This window comes from Cebidichthys violaceus, unplaced genomic scaffold (assembly GCF_023349555.1).
Source record: "Cebidichthys violaceus isolate CVI_PGR_0920_01 unplaced genomic scaffold, fCebVio1.0.p SCAF_11, whole genome shotgun sequence".
NCBI lineage: Eukaryota > Metazoa > Chordata > Actinopteri > Perciformes > Stichaeidae > Cebidichthys > Cebidichthys violaceus.
This window is the reverse complement of record NW_027176274.1, coordinates 14,698,757-14,718,756: the sequence shown is the minus strand read 5'-3', so window position 1 is coordinate 14,718,756 and position 20,000 is coordinate 14,698,757. Positions and strand designations below refer to the sequence as shown.

The 20,000-nt window shown below is 41.9% G+C and overlaps 4 protein-coding genes across 5 annotated transcripts in view; 1 reads left to right on the top strand and 3 right to left on the bottom strand.

Annotated features, from left to right (window-relative positions):
- LOC137868334 (target of Nesh-SH3) overlaps positions 1-334 on the top strand; it is a 29,634-nt gene extending 29,300 nt beyond the window's left edge. For both annotated transcript variants that reach the window (XM_068705056.1, XM_068705055.1), the window contains one exon: positions 1-334. This exon is cut by the window's left edge and continues 822 nt beyond it. The gene's annotated coding sequence lies outside the window, so the exon portion shown is untranslated.
- A 658-nt stretch (positions 335-992) lies between these two features.
- Positions 993-11,519, bottom strand: tfg (trafficking from ER to golgi regulator). Its single transcript, XM_068705054.1, has 8 exons — positions 11,400-11,519; positions 9,281-9,494; positions 8,946-9,029; positions 6,877-7,023; positions 6,265-6,432; positions 6,018-6,164; positions 2,394-2,501; positions 993-2,272 (listed from the first exon to the last, which is right to left on the bottom strand). The coding sequence occupies exons 2-8, from the start codon at positions 9,462-9,464 to the stop codon at positions 1,848-1,850; spliced, it is 1,263 nt and encodes a 420-aa protein (XP_068561155.1). The 5' UTR covers positions 9,465-9,494; positions 11,400-11,519; the 3' UTR covers positions 993-1,847.
- Positions 11,520-11,766: 247 nt separating this feature from the next.
- On the bottom strand, positions 11,767-13,670 carry jagn1a (jagunal homolog 1a). Its single transcript, XM_068735824.1, has 3 exons — positions 13,597-13,670; positions 12,800-12,900; positions 11,767-12,683 (listed from the first exon to the last, which is right to left on the bottom strand). Exons 2-3 carry the CDS (start codon positions 12,886-12,888, stop codon positions 12,221-12,223), a joined length of 552 nt encoding a protein of 183 aa, XP_068591925.1. The 5' UTR covers positions 12,889-12,900; positions 13,597-13,670; the 3' UTR covers positions 11,767-12,220.
- Positions 13,671-14,508: 838 nt separating this feature from the next.
- On the bottom strand, positions 14,509-19,992 carry col8a1a (collagen, type VIII, alpha 1a). Its single transcript, XM_068735812.1, has 3 exons — positions 19,926-19,992; positions 18,356-18,653; positions 14,509-18,101 (listed from the first exon to the last, which is right to left on the bottom strand). Exons 2-3 carry the CDS (start codon positions 18,642-18,644, stop codon positions 16,165-16,167), a joined length of 2,226 nt encoding a protein of 741 aa, XP_068591913.1. The 5' UTR covers positions 18,645-18,653; positions 19,926-19,992; the 3' UTR covers positions 14,509-16,164.
- Between the last annotated feature and the right edge of the window lie 8 nt (positions 19,993-20,000).

Genomic DNA, 20,000 nt, shown 5'->3' with positions numbered 1-20,000 from the left:
TGTTGATCTATTGTAAGAAAGCCAAAGCTTGAGCCCAATGTTTCTATGGGGCCTTTTGGAAAGATGTATGCATTTTTAATGCTCGTGCAGTCTTGTCCTGTCTTTTATGAAAAACAAAAATGTAATACAAATGAAAAAGTAGGATTGAACCAAGGGTCAATGTGGAAAAGACATACTGTAAGTAATGACTAAATTTATGTTTTTGGGTTCAAACTGTCGAAAGTGTACATAAAGCTTTAAATCATTGGACCGAAGTCAGGTTTTTTCTACATCTGTCACGACTGCAGTTGTTTTTGATGCTCCATGTTTCCAGCAATAAATTTAGTTTTTTCTATTTACTGATATTCATTTCCATTTGAATTAAATGCATTGTATGTTTATGGTAAACGTAGACAGCTTGGGAAATCTCAAAAGAGCGACTAGCTCAGGGCTCATGTTCACTGTGTAGCACATTCAGTCGCGAATCATTGAACTTGACTCGCAGTGCTCGACTGGACCTTTAACTTCTGCTCTTATATGGATGAATGAGAATGAAGAATGTAATATGGAATTAAGCTCTAGCAGTAGACATTAGTTAATCACTTTAATACATTCCAAACATTGTGGCCATTGCTATTTACACCTAAAGAAGGGGATTTTGGTTTGGCACAGACTAGCCTAAGAGCGAAGCTAAACATACTTATCTAAATTATCTTTAATAACCCCTATGTGCTTAATTCCTTTTCACTCAGACAATTTGACATGAAATACCAACCACATATTCTCATGCCACATGTCCCATCCAACCACAATTCCACAGGGAGGACAACTAAATAGTAATACCAGCATTACTACAGTTTTCCAAATCTTGGTGGGGGAGAACAGGAGAAGAGAAGCCAAGAATCAGTCAGAAACCGAATAGTGAGGAAGAGTGTCAAGAGGAAGACAGCAAAACAATGTGCTGGCCAAGAGCAACTCAACATCAAAACAAAAAGATAAAAAAGGACTCCAACTGGGTCTCAATCATTTATTAGGTTCAAGAAAAAAATGTTACAGTTTATACATAAACAACTAACCTCACTTGAGGGTGGAATTTGATTCATTAGTAAAAACCAGTGATACGATAAAGAGAGGAATAGCAAGCTTTACTGGAGATGATATAGTTAGCTAAACAAAAGAAGCCTTCTTCCTGACTCTGGGATCTACACCTCCCATAAGCCCTCACTTTAGCTAGTTTTCCCAACATGGGGCAGTTTCATTGACACATCATTAATACCGACATGGTGGTGAAATTGAATAAATCAAGAAGAAACAACAAATCAAACTGACAAAAAACAAACAACAAAAAGGGTAACTTTTCATTTAGATAGTGTCTTATGAGTGCATCTCAACACGGTTAGTTCGACACAACCGGTTGAGATGTTTGTCATCGACATGTGTGACGCGAATGCAGCACGTGGACGCTGGTCTCACTCGCTTATGAAGAGCTACCATGAAAAGAACAAACAGTTTGTGCGACAGCCTGTTTTGGTCTCCCAGATGTGTGCATACAGACGGGTTACATTTTTACAGACACAAGAGGGAAGAGCAAACAGTAGTGGTGGTTGACGGGAGAAGAGGGGAAAGTAACACAAGGAGCAGACACCAGGGCCAGAGCAGTGTGCTGGAGGGACAGCAGACAAACACTAACCATCAGACTGGGGAGGGGGGGGTTCTTGTTTCATATTTGGATTTGATATTTGTATGGGACAGTGGGGGGATGCAGAGCCGTAAACCATGTTTCCTGCACCCACTCAAAACAGTTGGAGCCACACATAGGGAGGGGTTAGGGGGGGCCTGTGTGGATCAGTAACATCCGCTATCCTCTTTTACCGGTACCCAGGGCCTGGCTGAGTGTAGCCCTGGCCATAAGGGGGGCGGTTGCGGGCGTACGGGTTAGCAGCTCCTGGTGGAGGGGTGACAGTGTTGCCTGGGGGCGGGGTGTATCCTGGGCGGGGTTGGTATCCTGAGGCGGGCTGGGAGCTGGGCGGGAGGCTGTAGTTGGCAGGCTGGGTGGCCTGGGAGGTATAGTTTTGGGGAGGGAAGGCTCCTGGTGGATACTGCTGGGCTCCCTGAGATGGATGAGGCTGCGGCTGCTGCTGCTGCTGCTGCTGCTGCTGCTGGCCACCCTGGAAGCCCGGAGCTGGAGCTGGACCGGAGGCTGCAGCCTGGGAGGCAGGAGGAGCGTAGTTCTGAAACTGTTGCTGCGGCTGTGGTGGGCCAGGCTGAGGGGCTCCGGGCTGAGTGCTGTATCCTGCAGAGAGAGGGAGGAAGGAAGGAAGGAAGGAATGGAGTCTCGATAATTCATCCTTGAGAGTCCAACACAGCAGCTACCTTTTTTTTCATTTTAAAATTTTGACAGTTTTTATTCTTACCAGAGTACTGCATACCGTACGGCTGCTGCTGCTGCTGCTGCTGAGGTGGGGCGCCTGGTTGCTGAGGCGGGTATCCACCTGGAGCCTGGTACTGCTGATACACCTGACCTAAAGAGACAGGGGACAAGCATCATCAGTACACATATACAACCAAAATTATATCTAATACCAATATGAGCAATTATCCATTACATCTCGTCCCCTTTACATGTCCAAGTATCTTGTATCCGGTTCAAACTCGGATGCGATTTAATACACTTCCATTCACACTCAGCTGCATGCATGCGGTACTAGACACACAGACATTCAGAACTCAGTCAAGGAGCCGCCCTCTGCACCACCAGACACAGCTATGTTTGCTGTAGGTGACTTCCAGCTGCACTTTTATTAACTATGACTTCACCAGTCAGTCCACGCTGCATACATGCATACAGGCCTCTGAACACCCAAGGAAGTCTAGGGCATCATGTAACACTAGCAACATTTTTATAGCATGATGAGTAATCAGTTACATCTTGCTTGACAGTGATTTTCATGTTTTTTTTCTAGTTGAGTTTTCCATTGAATGCCTGAACGCTCAGCAGATAAGACTTGGCAAACTAGTGTTCTTCTTAATGAGGCCAAAACTTTGCTCCCAAATCTCCTGCCTGGCATATATATTGGGGTAAAGACACACAAATCCACAAAGGTAGAAGGCATAATGAAAGAGAACCACACCAGGGTTCGCTGGTTTTTAGAGCGCTTGTAAAACAGCTGATGCTGATTTTCATCTCTTTGGGAGGGCTGACATGAACACTTTACAATTTTTTAGAGTCTGAGCAAAGCAAAGCTAAAAAGAGACTCTCATAAGAGACTTTGCACTGATCTAGGAGACACTTGAGAACTGAATATTAGGCTAACGTGAGGTGGCAGCCATCCGTTATCTCACTGAGAGCACCTCTAACATGAACACCAACAACTGTATTGTTAAATTGGATTCTCCTCCTGCTCTCTTCGACCCTAATGGCTGTTATGCAGGACTGATGGAAGGATGCGTGGCCTCACCGGCCTGGGAAGTTCATTTCACTCCGGTGTAGCCAAGAAGACAAAATAATGACCAGGGACTCACTGAAGACAGAATTGCAATGCTTCAGGAGAAAAAATCCCATGTTAGGAAAATCATGTTTGTTGGAACAAAGAAGTATTTGGCTGCAGTTCCGCTGACCTCTAAGCATGCCTCAAGAAAGAGTCATGAGAACGAGGTCCTATTTTTAAATAAACATTTCACACCAAACACACGTCGGCCCATCTGATAAAGAGCATTGTGCAAATGTCTAAGCTATTGCCACATGCACATGTGTTTACAGTTTCTCTCTGTCATATTGCCAAAGGGTTTATCAGCATCGGACGGACAACAGGTAGAAATCTTTGCCATCTGCTTATGGATCTTGTTAGCAGCATTCTTATGGCAACCAGTAACCTAAGCATGCATTGAACGTGAGCTTAAGGCTAGCTTTAAAAAGGCCACACAAGCATCAGTTAGCATCCAATCTCATGTATTTACCTCTTGTAAATTGTTGTGCATGGAGTTGACTGTTCCGATTTGCCTAAAGGCTGTCACACAGACAAACAGTGTGCAGCCAGAGACGGAAATAATGTGGGGAACGGGTCGAGGGGGAGATAAGGTTGAGGAGGATCTTAATGACTTTGATATGACTAAGATAAGAGATGAAGACCCTAACCAACAAACTTCTACTAGTATGAGCATCTGAAACTTTTGCTCAACAATATCCTCTTGGGCTGTCGCAATCAGTCGACATAATACATTTTTGAATCGCTCGTCCTTGGCTAAATACACTCATGAAGCCATAAAGTCGAAATTCCATTGAATAAGTGTTTTGAAGGAAAACCCATTTCCAGCTCACAGAGTTCTCCCGGCTCACCTGCTCAGAACACCCCAGCAAAAGCCAAATAAACAGCAAACAGCACCTGGTCTATTGATTTGGATCACAAACAGGGGAAAGTGGACGGTAAGAATGTGCGGAGCATGTTTTGATACTCTATTGCAATATCTTTATTTAGGATTTGAGGGGTAAAATTAAATGAAATACTCAATTTGATTTAGATTTTATTTTTTTAAAGAAAAATGAATCTAAAATCGTTTGTTGTTGAGCTCTACGGACCAGGCCAAACCACGAGTTAAACGGCGGTAGTCAAACCACATGTGCGCTGATCTGCAGTGTTGCAGGTGTGGTCGGGAGTCAACAGTGTGACTCTGAGAACAAGTTACGGCTCTCAAACATTGCATCCAGAAGGCATCCCTCTTTCCCCAGTGGTCTCCTCTTTCAGCGAGGCCAAACCACAAGCTGAAAACAATCCGATCCACTCACGATGATGTGGTAAACAATACAAGATGCCTGACCTCTGTGGCTCCACCTGCCAGGGCCGTTCTTCACAAAAACGGGAAAAACCCGCTCGATCATTCCCTCATTACCACCGGTATTAATTCATTAAATATTCAATATATATTAAATAAGCGTTATCTAGTGAGCCAATTATTTTCTCTCCATCTTTTACATGCTTTTCTGTATTTATCATCTAGATGTGCATGCTTTTGTGAGTACTTTTCATAAAAGACCATTTCCCAGGGTGGCGCCGAGAAAATTAAGTAATATAAGTCGTGTTTGTTTTTCCCAAAATAATGTGTTATCCATTTATCTTCATCTAGGCCTTGCGTTTGGGTCCAGCATGTCCCACACTAAAGATCCCACACTGGACAGAGATGTGATGAAGGCTCTGCTGAGCAAGATAAGCCCCAACATCCATGGATACTCTTGTTTACAGTGTTGATTAGGATTCCACAGTGGTGAGACTCAAGAGTCATTTATCATTCAATGAAACTTCCTGCTGCAACAGAAGAACTAATCCGATTCCCCAAAACAAGGGAAAAAGTATTTGCTTTAATAAGTACATGCCGTAAACTGTGAATGTAAACTGGTTAAAAAAGATACTGTACATTCACCTGATCTATTTTACTCCATATTTGTTCCTTGAATTGAAATATTTGCTTTCATTTTCTTTGTTTCTCTGAGATTGTTCTTCTCATATCAAAACAACATTCTTCTACCACATTAACATTTCACCTAATCTAACAGCTGACAGCATGAAAAGTGATACCGTTTGTAATCCGCTGAGAAATTGAAAAGAAGTTTAGTAGAATTTGATCAACACAGCTAACTAAACAATGGTAGTGCAGCAGGGTCTGGTGCATTAGTTGATCTGAGTCCATCGTGAAAATATGAAATTACACTTAAATGTGTAATTGTTTTTAGAGTGGACACAGCCAAGCGAGGCATGAAATTACATCTCGCACACAGCAGGTCTACACCGACTGCGGCAGGGACTGCACGTGTTTTTGGAGTAAATCCTTCAGTCACAGTTATGAAGAAAAAGGGCGACTGTGTGAATGTATTGTATGTCCATGACCACAGTCGAGATGGGACTGAACTCACAACGTAACAAAAATAATAAAAAACAGCAGATTTAATATGCTGTATTTATTTTATAGGGTTTCTACTGTTTTTGTGTGTGTGTGTGGAGTGAGCCAGGACACTTGGACAATGTGTGTGTGCGTGCATGTCTCACCATCCATGGCAGCTGGGGGTCCCTGCTGCACTCCAGCATAGGGAGCCTGTGGTTGGGGGGGCACCACTGGCTGAGGGGCTGCAGATGAGGAGGAAGCAATACTGTCAGGGGTTCCTGAGCGCTCCTCTGGTGCAACCGCTGGAGGAGCTACTCAGACAGCACAGAGAAGAAGAACATTCTTTACATGACAGCTATACACTGAAACCAAGCAAATTCTACTGTTCCGCATTGAAAGAGGGTGAAATACCTGGGGCCTGGTCCTCGCTCAGGCCAAAGGCGGAGATGACATTCTTGCTGACCTCGTCCTGGTTTTTTAAGGGGTCGAATGCCGACATGCTGGCTGCGCTGACTGGAGTGACCTGCTTCACTGTGGTGTCTGCTGCCACCATTCTGCCTTCACGTCCATCCACTGAGTCTAGAAACAACCACAGAAATGTTGAAGAACCAGCAGAGAAAAAGACAAACTGTGGCAATAATGCAATGCATGTATGCAACTAGTCGTTTGTTATTACACCATTACCACAAACGTGTAGTACAAGAGGTATGAGGGTTTTTAAAAAAAGGAACACTGCCAAAACCTCATAAAAGACATTGACTGTACTCAGCATGGTGCCAGATCGCAAATTACAGATGACCCCAATTTAATTATCAGTTACAGTGACCCTCATAAGAATGAGAACAGAATTATAATAAACAGAATAATAAACCTAATAAAAGAGGTTTCTCTTTGATTCCTTCGATTATGAACAATTAACATATACTGTAGGTGCGCAAAAGCTCAGCCAGACTGCCCCTCCCTCTCTCTCTGTGTGTGTGTGTGTGTCTGTGTGTGTGTGTGTGTGTGTGTGTGTGTGTTCACCACTGTCCAGTGCTGTAGCAGCCAGACCAGGCTCTGTGGGGGGCTCCAGGCTATCCAGGAGGTTGTTGACTTTATTCCTGAGCTCAATGAGCTCCCTGCGCAGGTACTTCACCTGACTAGACTCCAAAGGCCGCGGCTGACCATTCACTGCAGACAACAAGCAATGAAGAGGGCAGAAGTGAGCAAATGAAACAGATCCTTGTTATTTGTTTGGGGCATCAGATTCAAAAAATTCAAATTTCTATTTGTGTGTCAGAAGGGTGATGGATAGACCCCTGATCGCAGAGGACAACAATCCCATATTCATACCTTCATTAATAACAATAATTTACCACTTGTACAACTGCTCGTTGACATAGATCCTGGTCTAGATCTGAGTTATAGATATTACCTTACAGTAATATGTGGGTCAGACTGTACACAAATGTGTCAACAGCCCAGCAGATCGTAAACCAAACAAAAAGTAGCAGGAAAATCAAACAAGTGTTCATCGGTGCACAAACAGTATTATACAGTATTATCTGTTAATGTGAAATAAACAGAGTGTATACTAATAATTATGAAGTTCATTGGTCTGGAAAAGCTGTTAATTATACACTAAGTATGTGCACATTATGAATGATGAGCTGTCCCAATGCTGTTGGCGCCACACTCTAAATACCTGGGATTACAGAGCTCATACATCTCATGGTTGCAACGACAAAGCAGCTCACAATAGCAGCCGGGCTGGCAGAGGGACTGAGGCATTCATTATCACCAGCTAACAATGGAGCTGAAGAATGCTGAGCAAAAGGGAGCTGGTTTATCGTGCTTATTTAAATGAAAAAGAATGAAAGCTATCAGGTAAAATGGTGAAGGCCGGATATTCCTTTCCCACACACGTTTCTCTGTTTGGGGGGATAACGCTGAACAGAGACGCACGGGGGTTAATCGATACCATGCTGAGATTTGCCAAAGATTCCGGTTACTCTCGTTGCATTTGAATCTCGACACATGTCCGAGAACATCAGTTCCACTGAGGTTGTGTCATATAAAATGCGCCAAGACTCGGATCTAATTGGGAGGAAGTAAGAAAATAAAAATCGTACAGCTCCCCGGCTTATAATAGCGGCATCAAGAGGACAGACTGACTAGTAGCAGAGCACAGGAAACGACAGCATGTTGTCATTACAGATTCACAAGTACAGTGAGTGTATTTCTAGCTTTGAGCCATGTTGAGTTTCAAATGTATGTAAGATTATTACATTTGTAAGATGCACATCTATGGTGTGCTCTGGTTTGTGTTTGTTTTTTTTCTTCCAACAGCTGATAGCAATATTCTGTAGACTCAATATCTCAAAGTTTGACTTCTATTTAGGCCTATATTCCCAAACTGGTTATGGTCTCCTGCAACTTCATTTCTTGGCAGGAAGGAACACAATTTAGACTATCCAACTGCCAAACACTGGGACATAGCCCTACCTTTAAATGAATAACATTAACAAGAAACAGAGTAATTCATGAATATTAACAAAAATACATGTAATGTAGAACTGGCCTGCCAGGAGACATCATCAGTAAAAAAAACATCAAATTGTGTTTTGAGATTTACAGATTTAGATTATGCGGTGTTGAAATGTTATCAATTCTTCAATGGCCTACTCAATGACTGTGGATTCCACTGGGCTGGTACATATTCAAGATTAAGCTTAGGAACCAGTAGAACTGGCACACTGGGATTTTGTGAATACATTCATCTACTGACTGTCACTTTGTTTGTTTGCTGAACCGGCGCTTAGAAACACGCAGAAATTCCACCCCAAATTAGTCAGACGGGAGTGTAGACAACTTTCTTTCAGACAGGGTAGAGATGATGTTTGTTTTGTGAAAAATATACTGGACTGCCCTCCAGTGACTGATTACTGTAACAGCTGATGTAAAACATCTTGGTTTACAGTTTATCGTGATGATCACATGATTTAAGACATCTACAGGTTTGAAGTTGGGATTCAAAGCAACATTCACACACACAGCATGGCTTTGTATGTCTTTGAAGGGGCAACAGAAAGGAAATGGATTGGATATCTTACCAAACAAAGTCAGTTTGAGTATTCTACTGCACTGGATGGCGAAGGAGAGGTCAGAGCTGTCAAAGATGGTAATGAGGTCATCATCTAGAAAAAGGTAAGAGAGAGACCAGATGATTCACTGTAAAGGAAATGATGTTTAGCACAGAAAACACGTTAGAATACCCAAAAAAAACATCGGCCTTACATGGTTAAGTGACCTGGTAAAGTAATAAGTATATCAGTATCATAAACCCTATACTAGTTCATAATAAATAAGCTGCCCTCAGAAAAACTCATTGTCAAAACACGTTTACCTTTGAGACCAATATGAACAAAGGGTCCATGTCCTGACTTACCTTCATCCTTGTATTTGATGGCAACCTCGTCGTTACTCTGCAGCTTCCCCCTGAAGACGCGCTGCATCATCAGCACTAGCTCGTCATAAGTAATGTCTTCGTTATGGATCGGGATGCGTCTGATGTCGTCGCCCAACTGGGCTTTGATGATCAGCTTCCCGCTCAGGTCCAGCTGGCCGTTCATGGTGCTGTCCGACCTCTTCTGCTCCCACCACTTAACGGGGTCAGAAGAAAGGTAGTTTTAAAAACAAACCAAGTCTGTTGTTCTAGCTTTCCTTCTCTTTCTCAATGCTAAAAAGCCTATTTGAGTATGACAAATTATCAACAGCTGAATTTAACTAAATTTGAAAGGTTACATTCTTGAAATTGTAAAGTAGGTCATATATAACTTCAGGCATCAACAGTATCAAGGCAACTGACAAGGCAAATGCCTCTGCTCAGTATTGACAGATCTCAATTATTTACTTAATTATATGCACATCCATCTTGGGAAATAGAAAATGTCTTCAGGCAATAAATAAAACCACATCTAAATAAATAAATAAATATATGTGTGTGTGTGTATATATATATATATATATATATATATATATATATATATATATATACACACACACACATATATCATTATAGTCAAAGTGAAGCCTTAGATAATACACTCTGCCTGGGTAAGTCGGTTAACAGGTCACAGGAAATCGTTGCTGTGAGAGTCATTATTTATGATTTAAATGTGGTTGTCTTGTTACATTAACAAGGACAATGGGATAATGATCAAATTAGCAGCTCCTCTTTATTGTAACTGAGCTGTATTGAGAGAGCTTCACTTTTACTAATCCTTTTGATGTAAAAGTCTCCCTCAATCTTTAACAGTGAGGCCATCTACCTGGAAAATTATGTTTATACTTATTATTTAATACAATCAAAACTATGCTGTCATAATATCACACATGTTAACTTGAACTGCAGAGTCTAAGGGTCAAACATCACCCTGTGAGGTGGCAAAGGCAACTCCATGACATTACAGACTTTGACACAAAGTAGCAAGCAGGTGATAAGATAATCAGAGCTTTCAACTGTGATTAGTAGATATTTTAGGGAAATATAATGTGGTAAATTATTATGCAAGACAAGTGAAACTCTAAGATTGTGTTAGGTATCCTAGATCTGCTGTGTAGCTGTAACTTCCATACATTTAGTTATTCAAGTGGTGTGTGATACATTAACGTCTCACATTGATCGTGGACCAGTCAGCATTAACTATGACGTCACATGTTGATGTTCTAGGTTGGACAATAAACAATTGTGAAATTAATTCCAAAAAGGCTCCGGCTTTGACTGTCCTAGCCAGATGAATAATTGGCTGGATGCTAGGGATTGTGTGGTAGCTAACGTTTAGCATACAGTTAGCTAGCTAAGCTGCTAAGTTAAATGGGGATAACAACAAATTGATTTCTACTGAGATTGGCAACATATACATAGCTGGTGGAACCTTTGGTACATCAGAATTAGACGTTTACAATGTCATTGTAGTCTAGACAGCGCTGCTTTAAAAACACGCTCATTCGCAGAGTCATCTGTCAGTGGTCCATTAACAGCTAGCTTATCTAGTGAATGCTAACGTTAGCTAGGCCGTTTCGTTATTGCCCTGTCAATGGTGACAATATAAACTATGAATGCGCAGTTAAAAGCAATATCATAGGTAATAATGCATTGTATAGTTCCATGTTTTTGGATAAATGTAGCGAGCCTCAATTTCACTGTAGAGCCAAAAAAGCTAAACCGGTTTCCTGTGTCACTGTTGACGCTAACGTTACTTTAACGTTCAGAGCGAACGTAAGATAAACCAGCCTTCTTAATTCAGTAGTGTAACAATGTTGTCTTTCTTAAAGTAAGAATAGATTGGTATCTGATATTTTTATGAGTAACTTCCTACGAATCTTCCTCGACACCTGTTTGGGGCGAGCTAGTGTAGCGTTAGCTCCCTGCGTAGCAACATTAGTTGCTAACTAACAAGCTAACCACTTAGCCACCACTCTAACAGTGAGCGGACAGCAACTGCTGTCAAAACTAAATCATTAACTGTTATATGTCTGGACCCCAACACAAGAAGGTATCTGACCTGAATTAGACGACTTGACCACGCTGTGTTTCACAGGTTTTCCCAAACCGTGAAAATCCAATATATTAGCTAGCTTAGCTAGACCCGGTTGCCAGCATCAGGAAGTGTCCTCCGAGACTGTCAACGTCAACCAGTACGTGGCATTCATTGTGCGCAGGCGCAGACCATGTGGAACAAAGTGCGTTGTGACCGGTTGTGACTGACTCACCTAATTGTGAAGATGATCAAACATCAAATATAAGATATCCAAGAGCAATATTTGCATTTTATTTGTTTACAATGCATATTGTATTCATGTGCACACGAGTAATGAGCTGGCTTTCTGATGCTGAATGGGAATACCTGAAAAGATAACAGTACAGGAGGCTATTTTGATCACCACTTTTCTTTTTAATGACTTACATGCATTCTGATAAAAAAACATATTGTGAGAGGTAGACTTAAATGAAGGAGACAGTATTTGTCCTAAATGACTTATTTCTCTGTTTGTAGAAACAATTCAGTCCAGGCTCATTGATGAAGAGGAAACAAGATGATTGAATACCATTTTTATGCATGGATGTTGCTTTGAAGCCACTCCTGATGTGTGTGCTCAAGACTTATCATCCACTTTAAATAAATAATAATGACAGAAAATCCAGGTTCTTGCATACATTGTACATCTCACTCTATTGTACATCTGTGTCAGAAAACACTGGTGTCTAAGGTATAATGTTACATGATAATGGTGACTGAATAAATAGACATAAATAAGATGCAGAACTTATGAATAAATTAAGATAAAAACACAGTTTTGCCCAGTCACAGCTTTCTTCACTCCATTATTTTTTCTTCTTCTCCTGAGTGGTGTCGAACCATGAGTCTAACAGTTTTTTCATGTAGAACAACTGCCAGGCATGCACTTGAACAGCAACCACCATGATGAGGTACATAACAGTCACTGCAGAGAAGCCGAAAATAAAGCGGTAGGCCTTTCCATGGCGGTAGAGCTGCTGCGCTACCGGAAACATCTCCATTCCACCATAAATGAGAGGTGCTATAGAGAACAGCCCTGCGCTGATCATGGATAACACCAGGTAACTGATATTGTTCTTTGGCAGTGACAGGCTGCTGCAGAGCAGAGGGAGGAGGCTGAGCAGGTAGGGGTACTCCCACTGGTATGGCATGGACACTGTATCATGTGACACCAGGTCGCAGTGGCTAACAGTCACCTGTGCTGCCACCAGCAGCCAGAGGAGAAAGTGGACCAGGTTTAACTTACGCACCTCTGACTTCAGGGAAGCACTATAAAACAGAGAAAAATAAACAAGGTGTGTTAACGATCGCTGTTGTTGATATTCAGAGATAACATTCATATTTATTGACCAATTTCATGAATAAATAATAAAAGCTATACTTGCCACATTTGGTATTGTGGGGCCACCCTCTCTCTTTGTTTGAAGTCGCTTCCATTAGTACCAGCAGCTCTGAGACCAACGCGGGATGTCATGGTGAGGGAAACCTACTTATACAAAAAACAAATCCTATTTCAGAAGCTCAAAAATGACACAACAAGGGCTACAACTACCTATTATTGACATTATTTAATTATTTGGTCGATAATATGTTTGGAAATAGTGAAAAATGCCCATCACAATTTCTTAAACCCCAAGGTGATGTCTTCTAATGTCTTGCTTGGCAGCAATCCAAAGCCCAAATATATTCAAAGATATTTCATTTACGTTTTATGTTTCATAACATGAGACAGAAAAAGGCAGCAATCCTCACAACTGGAAGATGAAACTGTTTAATGTTTGGACTTGAAATACTCACAACAATTAAACAATAATCAAAATAGTTGAAAATGTCTTTGTTTAAATTGATCAACTGATTATTCAGCTAGCCTATTTGTTTCAGCCCTAGACATAACACTAACATAACATTTGACTCTGAGCAAAATAAATCAGGCCGTTGTCTAATCCCATTACCAAGCAGTGCTACCGACTATCTAAATAGAAAATTAGTAATTTCAGGGAGATTAGTTGCACCGGTTTGCAGCAGGCTAGCGCGCTAGCTGCTGTTGCTAGCTAACCTCAATCAGCATTACATTTAAACAAATATAGTTACGTACTGTATGTTGGAGCTGGCATCGTTTTGTTGTTAGCAATTACAATAGAGTGTGACACCATGTACAATTTCTATAGCTAACAACACTTACCGCTGCGTATTTCCGTAACGTTAGGCTGAGCTCCTTGTTTGAATATGTACCAACAAAAGATGACAGATGTTTCAAACCCGTCTGCGCATGCGCAAAACCTGTCGCCCAACTGAAAGCCCTCCCACCGCAGCATCAGCATCTGTTCACACAACACACAGGCAGCTGTAATCGTTACGCCCCGTTCACTGTTTATCCAGCTTTGGTGCTGAGAGACAGAAAAGACACAATATCGTGTATTATGACCCGAGTAACTTGGGCATCTCCTACAGTGCTTGTCCAGAAACTTGATTTGCAAAAACGATGACTTTCCATGTATTTAAACTGAGCTATTACTTTATGGATGATAACATAACCTTATCAGGATAACTTCTAACATTCACGGATCAAAGTTACCAACAGAACTGGTGTATAAGAACATATTTTGTCCTTGATATGGCCTAACTAATCAATCCAGTCGTCATAGAACTAACGAATTAAAGCTGCCAGACAAAGCGTCTGCATGTTGCATTGTCTTGTATCTTTATGTATTGTATACCTTATGTCCTAATGTTGCTGGTATCCAGCTCTCTGCAGACTAATACTTCGTCAACCAACCAGGTAACTTTAACAGGAGGAAATCCGACTTAAAGCGTCAACCAGGACCGGTATGATATTTTTCAGTGTTTGGTCTTTATTACAATTTCTCATAAATGATGCCCCAATGTGGTTTCAACCACACCGTTTTTAGTTTTTTAAGAGCTTAGAAATATAGATGTCACCAATATATGTATGTGTTTTTTAATTAAACAATTTTTATTTAGAAAAAACAACATGAACAATAATAACAAACATGAAACATCAAGACATAAAATCTTTGGTTACAACGACAATATTAGCACCATAGTTAAAAGGAGAAATATACATTTATTTACCTTTAGGTTGTCATGCTTTATGTCCTTGTAATTGCATGTAGGTGATCAGCCATCAGCACATAAAATAATAAATTATTGACATTACTGTGATTATGAATTGCAGCGACATTCAATACTTGCAAAACATACTCACCAAGGATGATGTGGAACTTAATTTGGTTTTCTCGCTTCAAAACAAATCACACCAGGGGGACTGAATGACCAGGTCCTACTGTTAATATGTTTCATCTCCAAAGAACAATTCGCAATTTGTTTTCCAAATAAGACACCCTCTTATGAATAATTGCCATTACAACAAAAAAATGTATTAAGCCTAAAAAACAGTTACAGAATATAATCGGTTGAATTTTAGATTAAGAAGAGTAAGTAAGAATACATTTCATTTGACATTGAAATTAAGCTAAGGGTTTAGCTAAATGCAGAGTCATTATATTCTTTCAGTCATTAGATAATAAAAACACTGCTTAATCCCTGTTGAGTATTATATTGTAGTTATAACTGTATATATTCACAGGCGGAGGCTGTGCTTTATGATATTCACTACGTGTCACTTATGCTAATGCTATGGTTTAGTTGGTGACTTTTGGTGTTTAGTGTGGAGTTTTCTATGTAGTGTATGGTGTAGTTGTCATACTTCAGGGCAGTACGGTGTGTTTGTTTGACCTCTGCACTCCGATAAACCTATAAGCTAACATGAAAACATACAATTATTATTACATTCTTACTCTTTGAATCTCACTCATGGGAGCAATTGTCAGTGAGCAACAAGTATCATGCGTGTTATTATTTAATTCAGACCCTCTAATTTGTTGTGCTCTTACAGGTGAGCACATTAAATGCCCTATAATAGTTCACCACCAATAACAGTTGACCCTTGTATACATAAGGCCTTGTAAAGTCATTTAGGTTGCACTGTATTTTGCAAATTTTATGTTTTGGTTATCAGCGTAGGAGCTTGAGAGATTTAGTAAATGCAGGTTACACAACCAGAAATGTGATGTACAAACCGTTGTAATAAATAGCTTCCAATGAATTGCCATTCTTAAGAGGTCATTTTACATGTTTGCCACTATCAACCGAGGGACAGAAACTGTATTCATATACAAATGCAGCTTGCAAAAAATATAAATTTCCTATCAAAATGTATATGCCTTCATGATTATCTACTGTATTTCACATTCTTTGCTGCATGGGGTAGCTGCCAGTTTTGAGGAGGTGCAGAGACAAAATGTGCCTTTGTGCAACCAGAATTGTATGGTTGGTTTCATCTTCTTTGGCATACACGTCACATGTTTTTCTTTATATGTTTGTATAAATTGCCCTCTTATAGATTTTTGGCAGGAAAATACATCTGAGGCCACCTTTAAGGTGTTCTTTCAATGCTTTTTTATATATGCTTTTACATCGCCAAAGCTGTTAGAAAACACCTTTGCTCTTCCAATCAGCAACTAGCAGCAACTATATGGCTATACAGTATAAAAGCTGCTGTACATACAGCCCAACATACTTCTGGTTTTCCCTCACCTCTCATCACAGCTGACAAGATCAATAATTTGTTGACTTTACATTACAAAGACTGCTCAGTTTTATATTATACAAAAATATGCTCCCACTTTGTTCTAACTGAAGCCTCTCTCTCCCAATGCAGTTTGTGATTTTACATTGGATATAACAAATACCCAGAAAAGGAGGAGTGCACATACTGCCCAGCATAAAGTCCTGAGGCCTGATCTGAGGGCAGTTGAATATACACAGTGTCCCCAGGTTGAAGTGGTAGTACTGCACTTCCTGATGCTTGATCGAGGAATCCCTTTTTGTATTCATCATATGTATACATCACTGGCTCATTGTTCCTCATCAAAGCCACCCACACATTAGCTCCTTTGCAATGAACGTGGTAGGCAAAATAATAAATGCCAGGCATGTCACAGGTGAAGATTCCTGTCTCAGGGTTGTAGTTCTGGCGACCATTGTACAAGAGCTTATCAAAGATGACTGGAGTGCCCACAGGTGGAAAGGGAGTTGTTATTATTGCTGTGAATGCTGGCATTTCCAATCCACTGGCACCCATTACTTCAGCCCCATTGCCTCCATACTTGCCCTTCTTACCATAGCCACCAGCCTTAACACCATCTAGTTCAGGGCCCATCTCAGAGAGCACTCCTGCCATGTCGGGAGACAGACCAGACGGTCCAGGTGGGCCTGGTGGTCCAGGAAGGCCAGGCTGACCTGGTTGTCCAGGGTTTCCTGGTGAGCCCCCTTTCCCTGTGGGTCCTATGGGTCCAGGAAGCCCTGGTTTCCCCTCACCTGTAATGCCTGGTTGACCTGGTAGACCATTATCTCCTTTTGGCCCAAGAAAACCAGGAGGCCCAATTGGTCCAGCTGTGCCATCCATTCCAGGGATTCCTTTAGGACCTTGAGGACCGACCTCACCAGGTAATCCACCTTGTCCTTTTGGCCCGGGAAGTCCAGGTGAACCAGGGGTACCAGGTAGACCTTTATGTCCACCGTCTCCTTTTCCACCACTCGGTCCTGGTGGACCTCTTGGTCCTGGCTCTCCAGGCTCTCCAGGCAGACCATTGTTACCAGGTATCCCAGAGGCCCCAGGGTCACCCTGGACTCCATCTAGCCCTTTAGGTCCTCCTTCTCCACAGTTTCCTTTAGGACCAGGTGTGCCTAAACCTCCTGGGGTTCCCATAGTGCCTGGGGGACCTGGTGGACCATTTGGTCCAGGGGGTCCAAGCATACCAGGCAGTCCTCCGTGGCCCTTATCTCCTTTTGGTCCAGGAAGTCCAGGTGACCCACCCATACCTTTATCACCCTTTGGTCCTGGAAGTCCTGGTTTACCAAATCCAGGAAGCCCTGGCTTTCCTGGCAAACCTGGTGGTCCTGGATGACCTTTCCCACCTGGCATGCCTGGCTGTCCTGGTAGGCCATTTTGACCTGGCTTTCCTTGACCAGGTAGACCTGGTGGGCCAGGCTGTCCTCCTTCACCAGGTGACCCAGCTGGTCCTAGCTCTCCAGGATGTCCTTTCTCTCCTGGTGGTCCTTGTGGCCCTGGTGCCCCATTCAAGCCAGGTTTTCCAAAACCAGGCAGCCCTCGTGGGCCAGCAGGTCCTGGGGATCCTGGGAGCCCTTTGTGACCAGGTTGTCCTGGCATCCCCATTCCTTTATCGCCTTTGGGTCCAGGTAATCCCGGTAGTCCTGGCAGACCTTTGTGACCTGGCTCTCCTTTTGACCCTGGTTGACCTGGTAATCCCTGTACCCCTGGTTTACCTATTCCTGGCAGCCCAGGTGGTCCTGGGGGACCCTGAGGCCCTGGCTGCCCAGCTGGCCCTTCTTCACCCCTAGGGCTCATTTCTCCTTGTGGTCCAGCCTCACCATTTCCTCCCGGCTTCCCTGGCAGTCCTGGCAAACCTGGTTTTCCCACTCCAGGCCCTCCTGGTGGACCAGGAGATCCGGGTCGTCCCGCAGGTCCAGGCTGGCCATTCCCTGGAGGTCCAGGAGGTCCTGCAGGTCCCTCTGGTCCTGGTGGCCCAGCTGGGCCTTGCTCTCCTTGGGGAATTCCCTCAGCCCCACTAGGGATTGTCTGACCTGTGAGGTATGAGATAGATATTCAGCCAGAAATTGTGAGTTTGCAAATACACAGCCAACATTTGGTTATCAATCGAGCACACACGCGATGTAATCGATACTTAGTTGGGTACTTCCCTTTAATATTCCTTCTTTGGTTCTTGAAGAAACAGTAAAAAAGTAACATACTATATGGAATTTAAAATTAAAATAAAATCATCGAAGATGTTCATGGAAGATTGTTCATTACTTGTTGAAACTGTTGACTTTCTTACCTTTGTCTTGGCCACCATTATAGCCACCTCCTTTACGAGGGTTTTCTTTGCCCTTGTGCATAGGCATCTGGGGTAGCTCCTTCCTGTAGTGGGGATACTGCATATAGGGTACCTCTTTGCCAAGGTACTGTTGTTGGGGAAAGCCTTCTTTGCCCATGTGTTGGTGGTGCTGTATCGGCTGGTATTGCTGAGGGTGTTGCTTGTGTCCGTAGTATGCCCCAGCACTCACATAAGTAAGTACTGCAAGCTGCAACAGGGTCAGGAACAGGGGGACAGGAAGGGGAAGCATGGCCAAGGCCTGTATGAAAGGTAGAGAGGACCAGATATGAGGGAGGCATCTGTTTTTAAATCCTGTACATTCGTAAGTAGATCAAATATTGGTATGGTAGCAGTTTAGCATTTCATGAAATATGATGAACCTTCAAGTCTATGAGACAAGTGGGCAATCTCATTTGCAAAATGCAGCCATGGGAGGTCACACTCTGTCTCCCTCTGCTGGATATACATTTGAGCTACACAATGGTCTCGTTATCAGTGTTTTCAGTCAGTTGCACTTGTGTGTGAAAATGGGTGAGAGTGTCACCTATGTAATATTGGCATAGGCAGACAAGAAAAAGAACGTTTCTGTCTGTTTCATTTTGTAATATATGGGCTGGCTAAATGTGGGCCATTTGTAATCAGCCAAAGTTGCCATTTCTACCATTTGAATATGTATGCTTTTATTCTATAAAACCACCATAAACAGTATCACCCACTGGAAACTATTAATCTTCATTTGAAACAAAACTGTCAATGTTTTAAAGCCTCCATGACATTTATTGGTCGGCCATGATTTTGTTATTATTTATTTGAATACCTTTCTAAAGATATATGAAAAAAGGTGTCAAGTAAGGGCCTAACAAAATATCAACAACAACAAAAGCAACAAAAGCAAATCACAACTGGCAGGGCACAAACCGTTTCTATCTAATATATTTTGGACTAAACTATGCAGTATTTCTAATAAGGAAAAGCACATGGACTTCAATAAAAATGGCCCATCGGAAGTCCTCCAAAGTTTGGAAAGTTTGTTTCTCAAGAATAACGTCATAGCCGTGTGTTGAATTGCCTTTGGTTTAAATCACAAACTTTTTCAGATTTAAGAAATGTATTTGCCATTTTCACCTTAAAAAGAAAATTACAGTTATTTGAGAAATGCTCCCTGAGTCAGTTTAAAAACAAAACAAGAAAAAGGCACAGAGGTAATAAAAGGCACATAGGCAACAATAAAAATATGAAAATAAAAATAGCAGCATTTATTCCACAATAAATATATACATACACCCTACATAGACATGGTACATATCAAGTGTAAAAAGGTGTGCATGCTATATACAGAAGTCCAAAGTAAAAAAAATTGTTATTTCACTACAAGCTGAAAAATTGAAAAAGATTGCACAGTGTAGCTCAGTCCATTTAGTGCCAGGGTATGTGCCAAATGTCCACTGTGTGTGGTATTTAATTCCCTCTTTAACGTGCTGTACTATGGTAATCTCACTGTGGCTGAGAAGAAGCTGTTATGGAAGCGTACTCTGTGAGTGGAGATGCTCTCTGGCCTGTGGTGCCTCAGGTTGTGTTTTCTTAGTCCTTCCACCTGAACAGAGAG

Bases quoted from the DNA above. Each gene is read 5' to 3' on its own strand.
- tfg (XM_068705054.1), bottom strand. From the start codon at position 9,464: ATGAACGGCCAGCTGGACCTGAGCGGGAAGCTGATCATCAAAGCCCAG. The intron at 6,433-6,876 runs GTGAACACACAC...GGTTGTTTCTAG, and splicing joins TGCTACAGCACTGGACAGTG to ACTCAGTGGATGGACGTGAA. The intron at 6,165-6,264 runs GTATTTCACCCT...CTGTCTGAGTAG, and splicing joins GAGCGAGGACCAGGCCCCAG to CTCCTCCAGCGGTTGCACCA.
- col8a1a (XM_068735812.1), bottom strand. From the start codon at position 18,644: ATGCTTCCCCTTCCTGTCCCCCTGTTCCTGACCCTGTTGCAGCTTGCA. The intron at 18,102-18,355 runs GTAAGAAAGTCA...CATACCTCACAG, and splicing joins TAATGGTGGCCAAGACAAAG to GTCAGACAATCCCTAGTGGG.
- jagn1a (XM_068735824.1), bottom strand. From the start codon at position 12,888: ATGACATCCCGCGTTGGTCTCAGAGCTGCTGGTACTAATGGAAGCGAC. The intron at 12,684-12,799 runs GCAAGTATAGCT...TCTGTTTTATAG, and splicing joins GCCCCACAATACCAAATGTG to TGCTTCCCTGAAGTCAGAGG.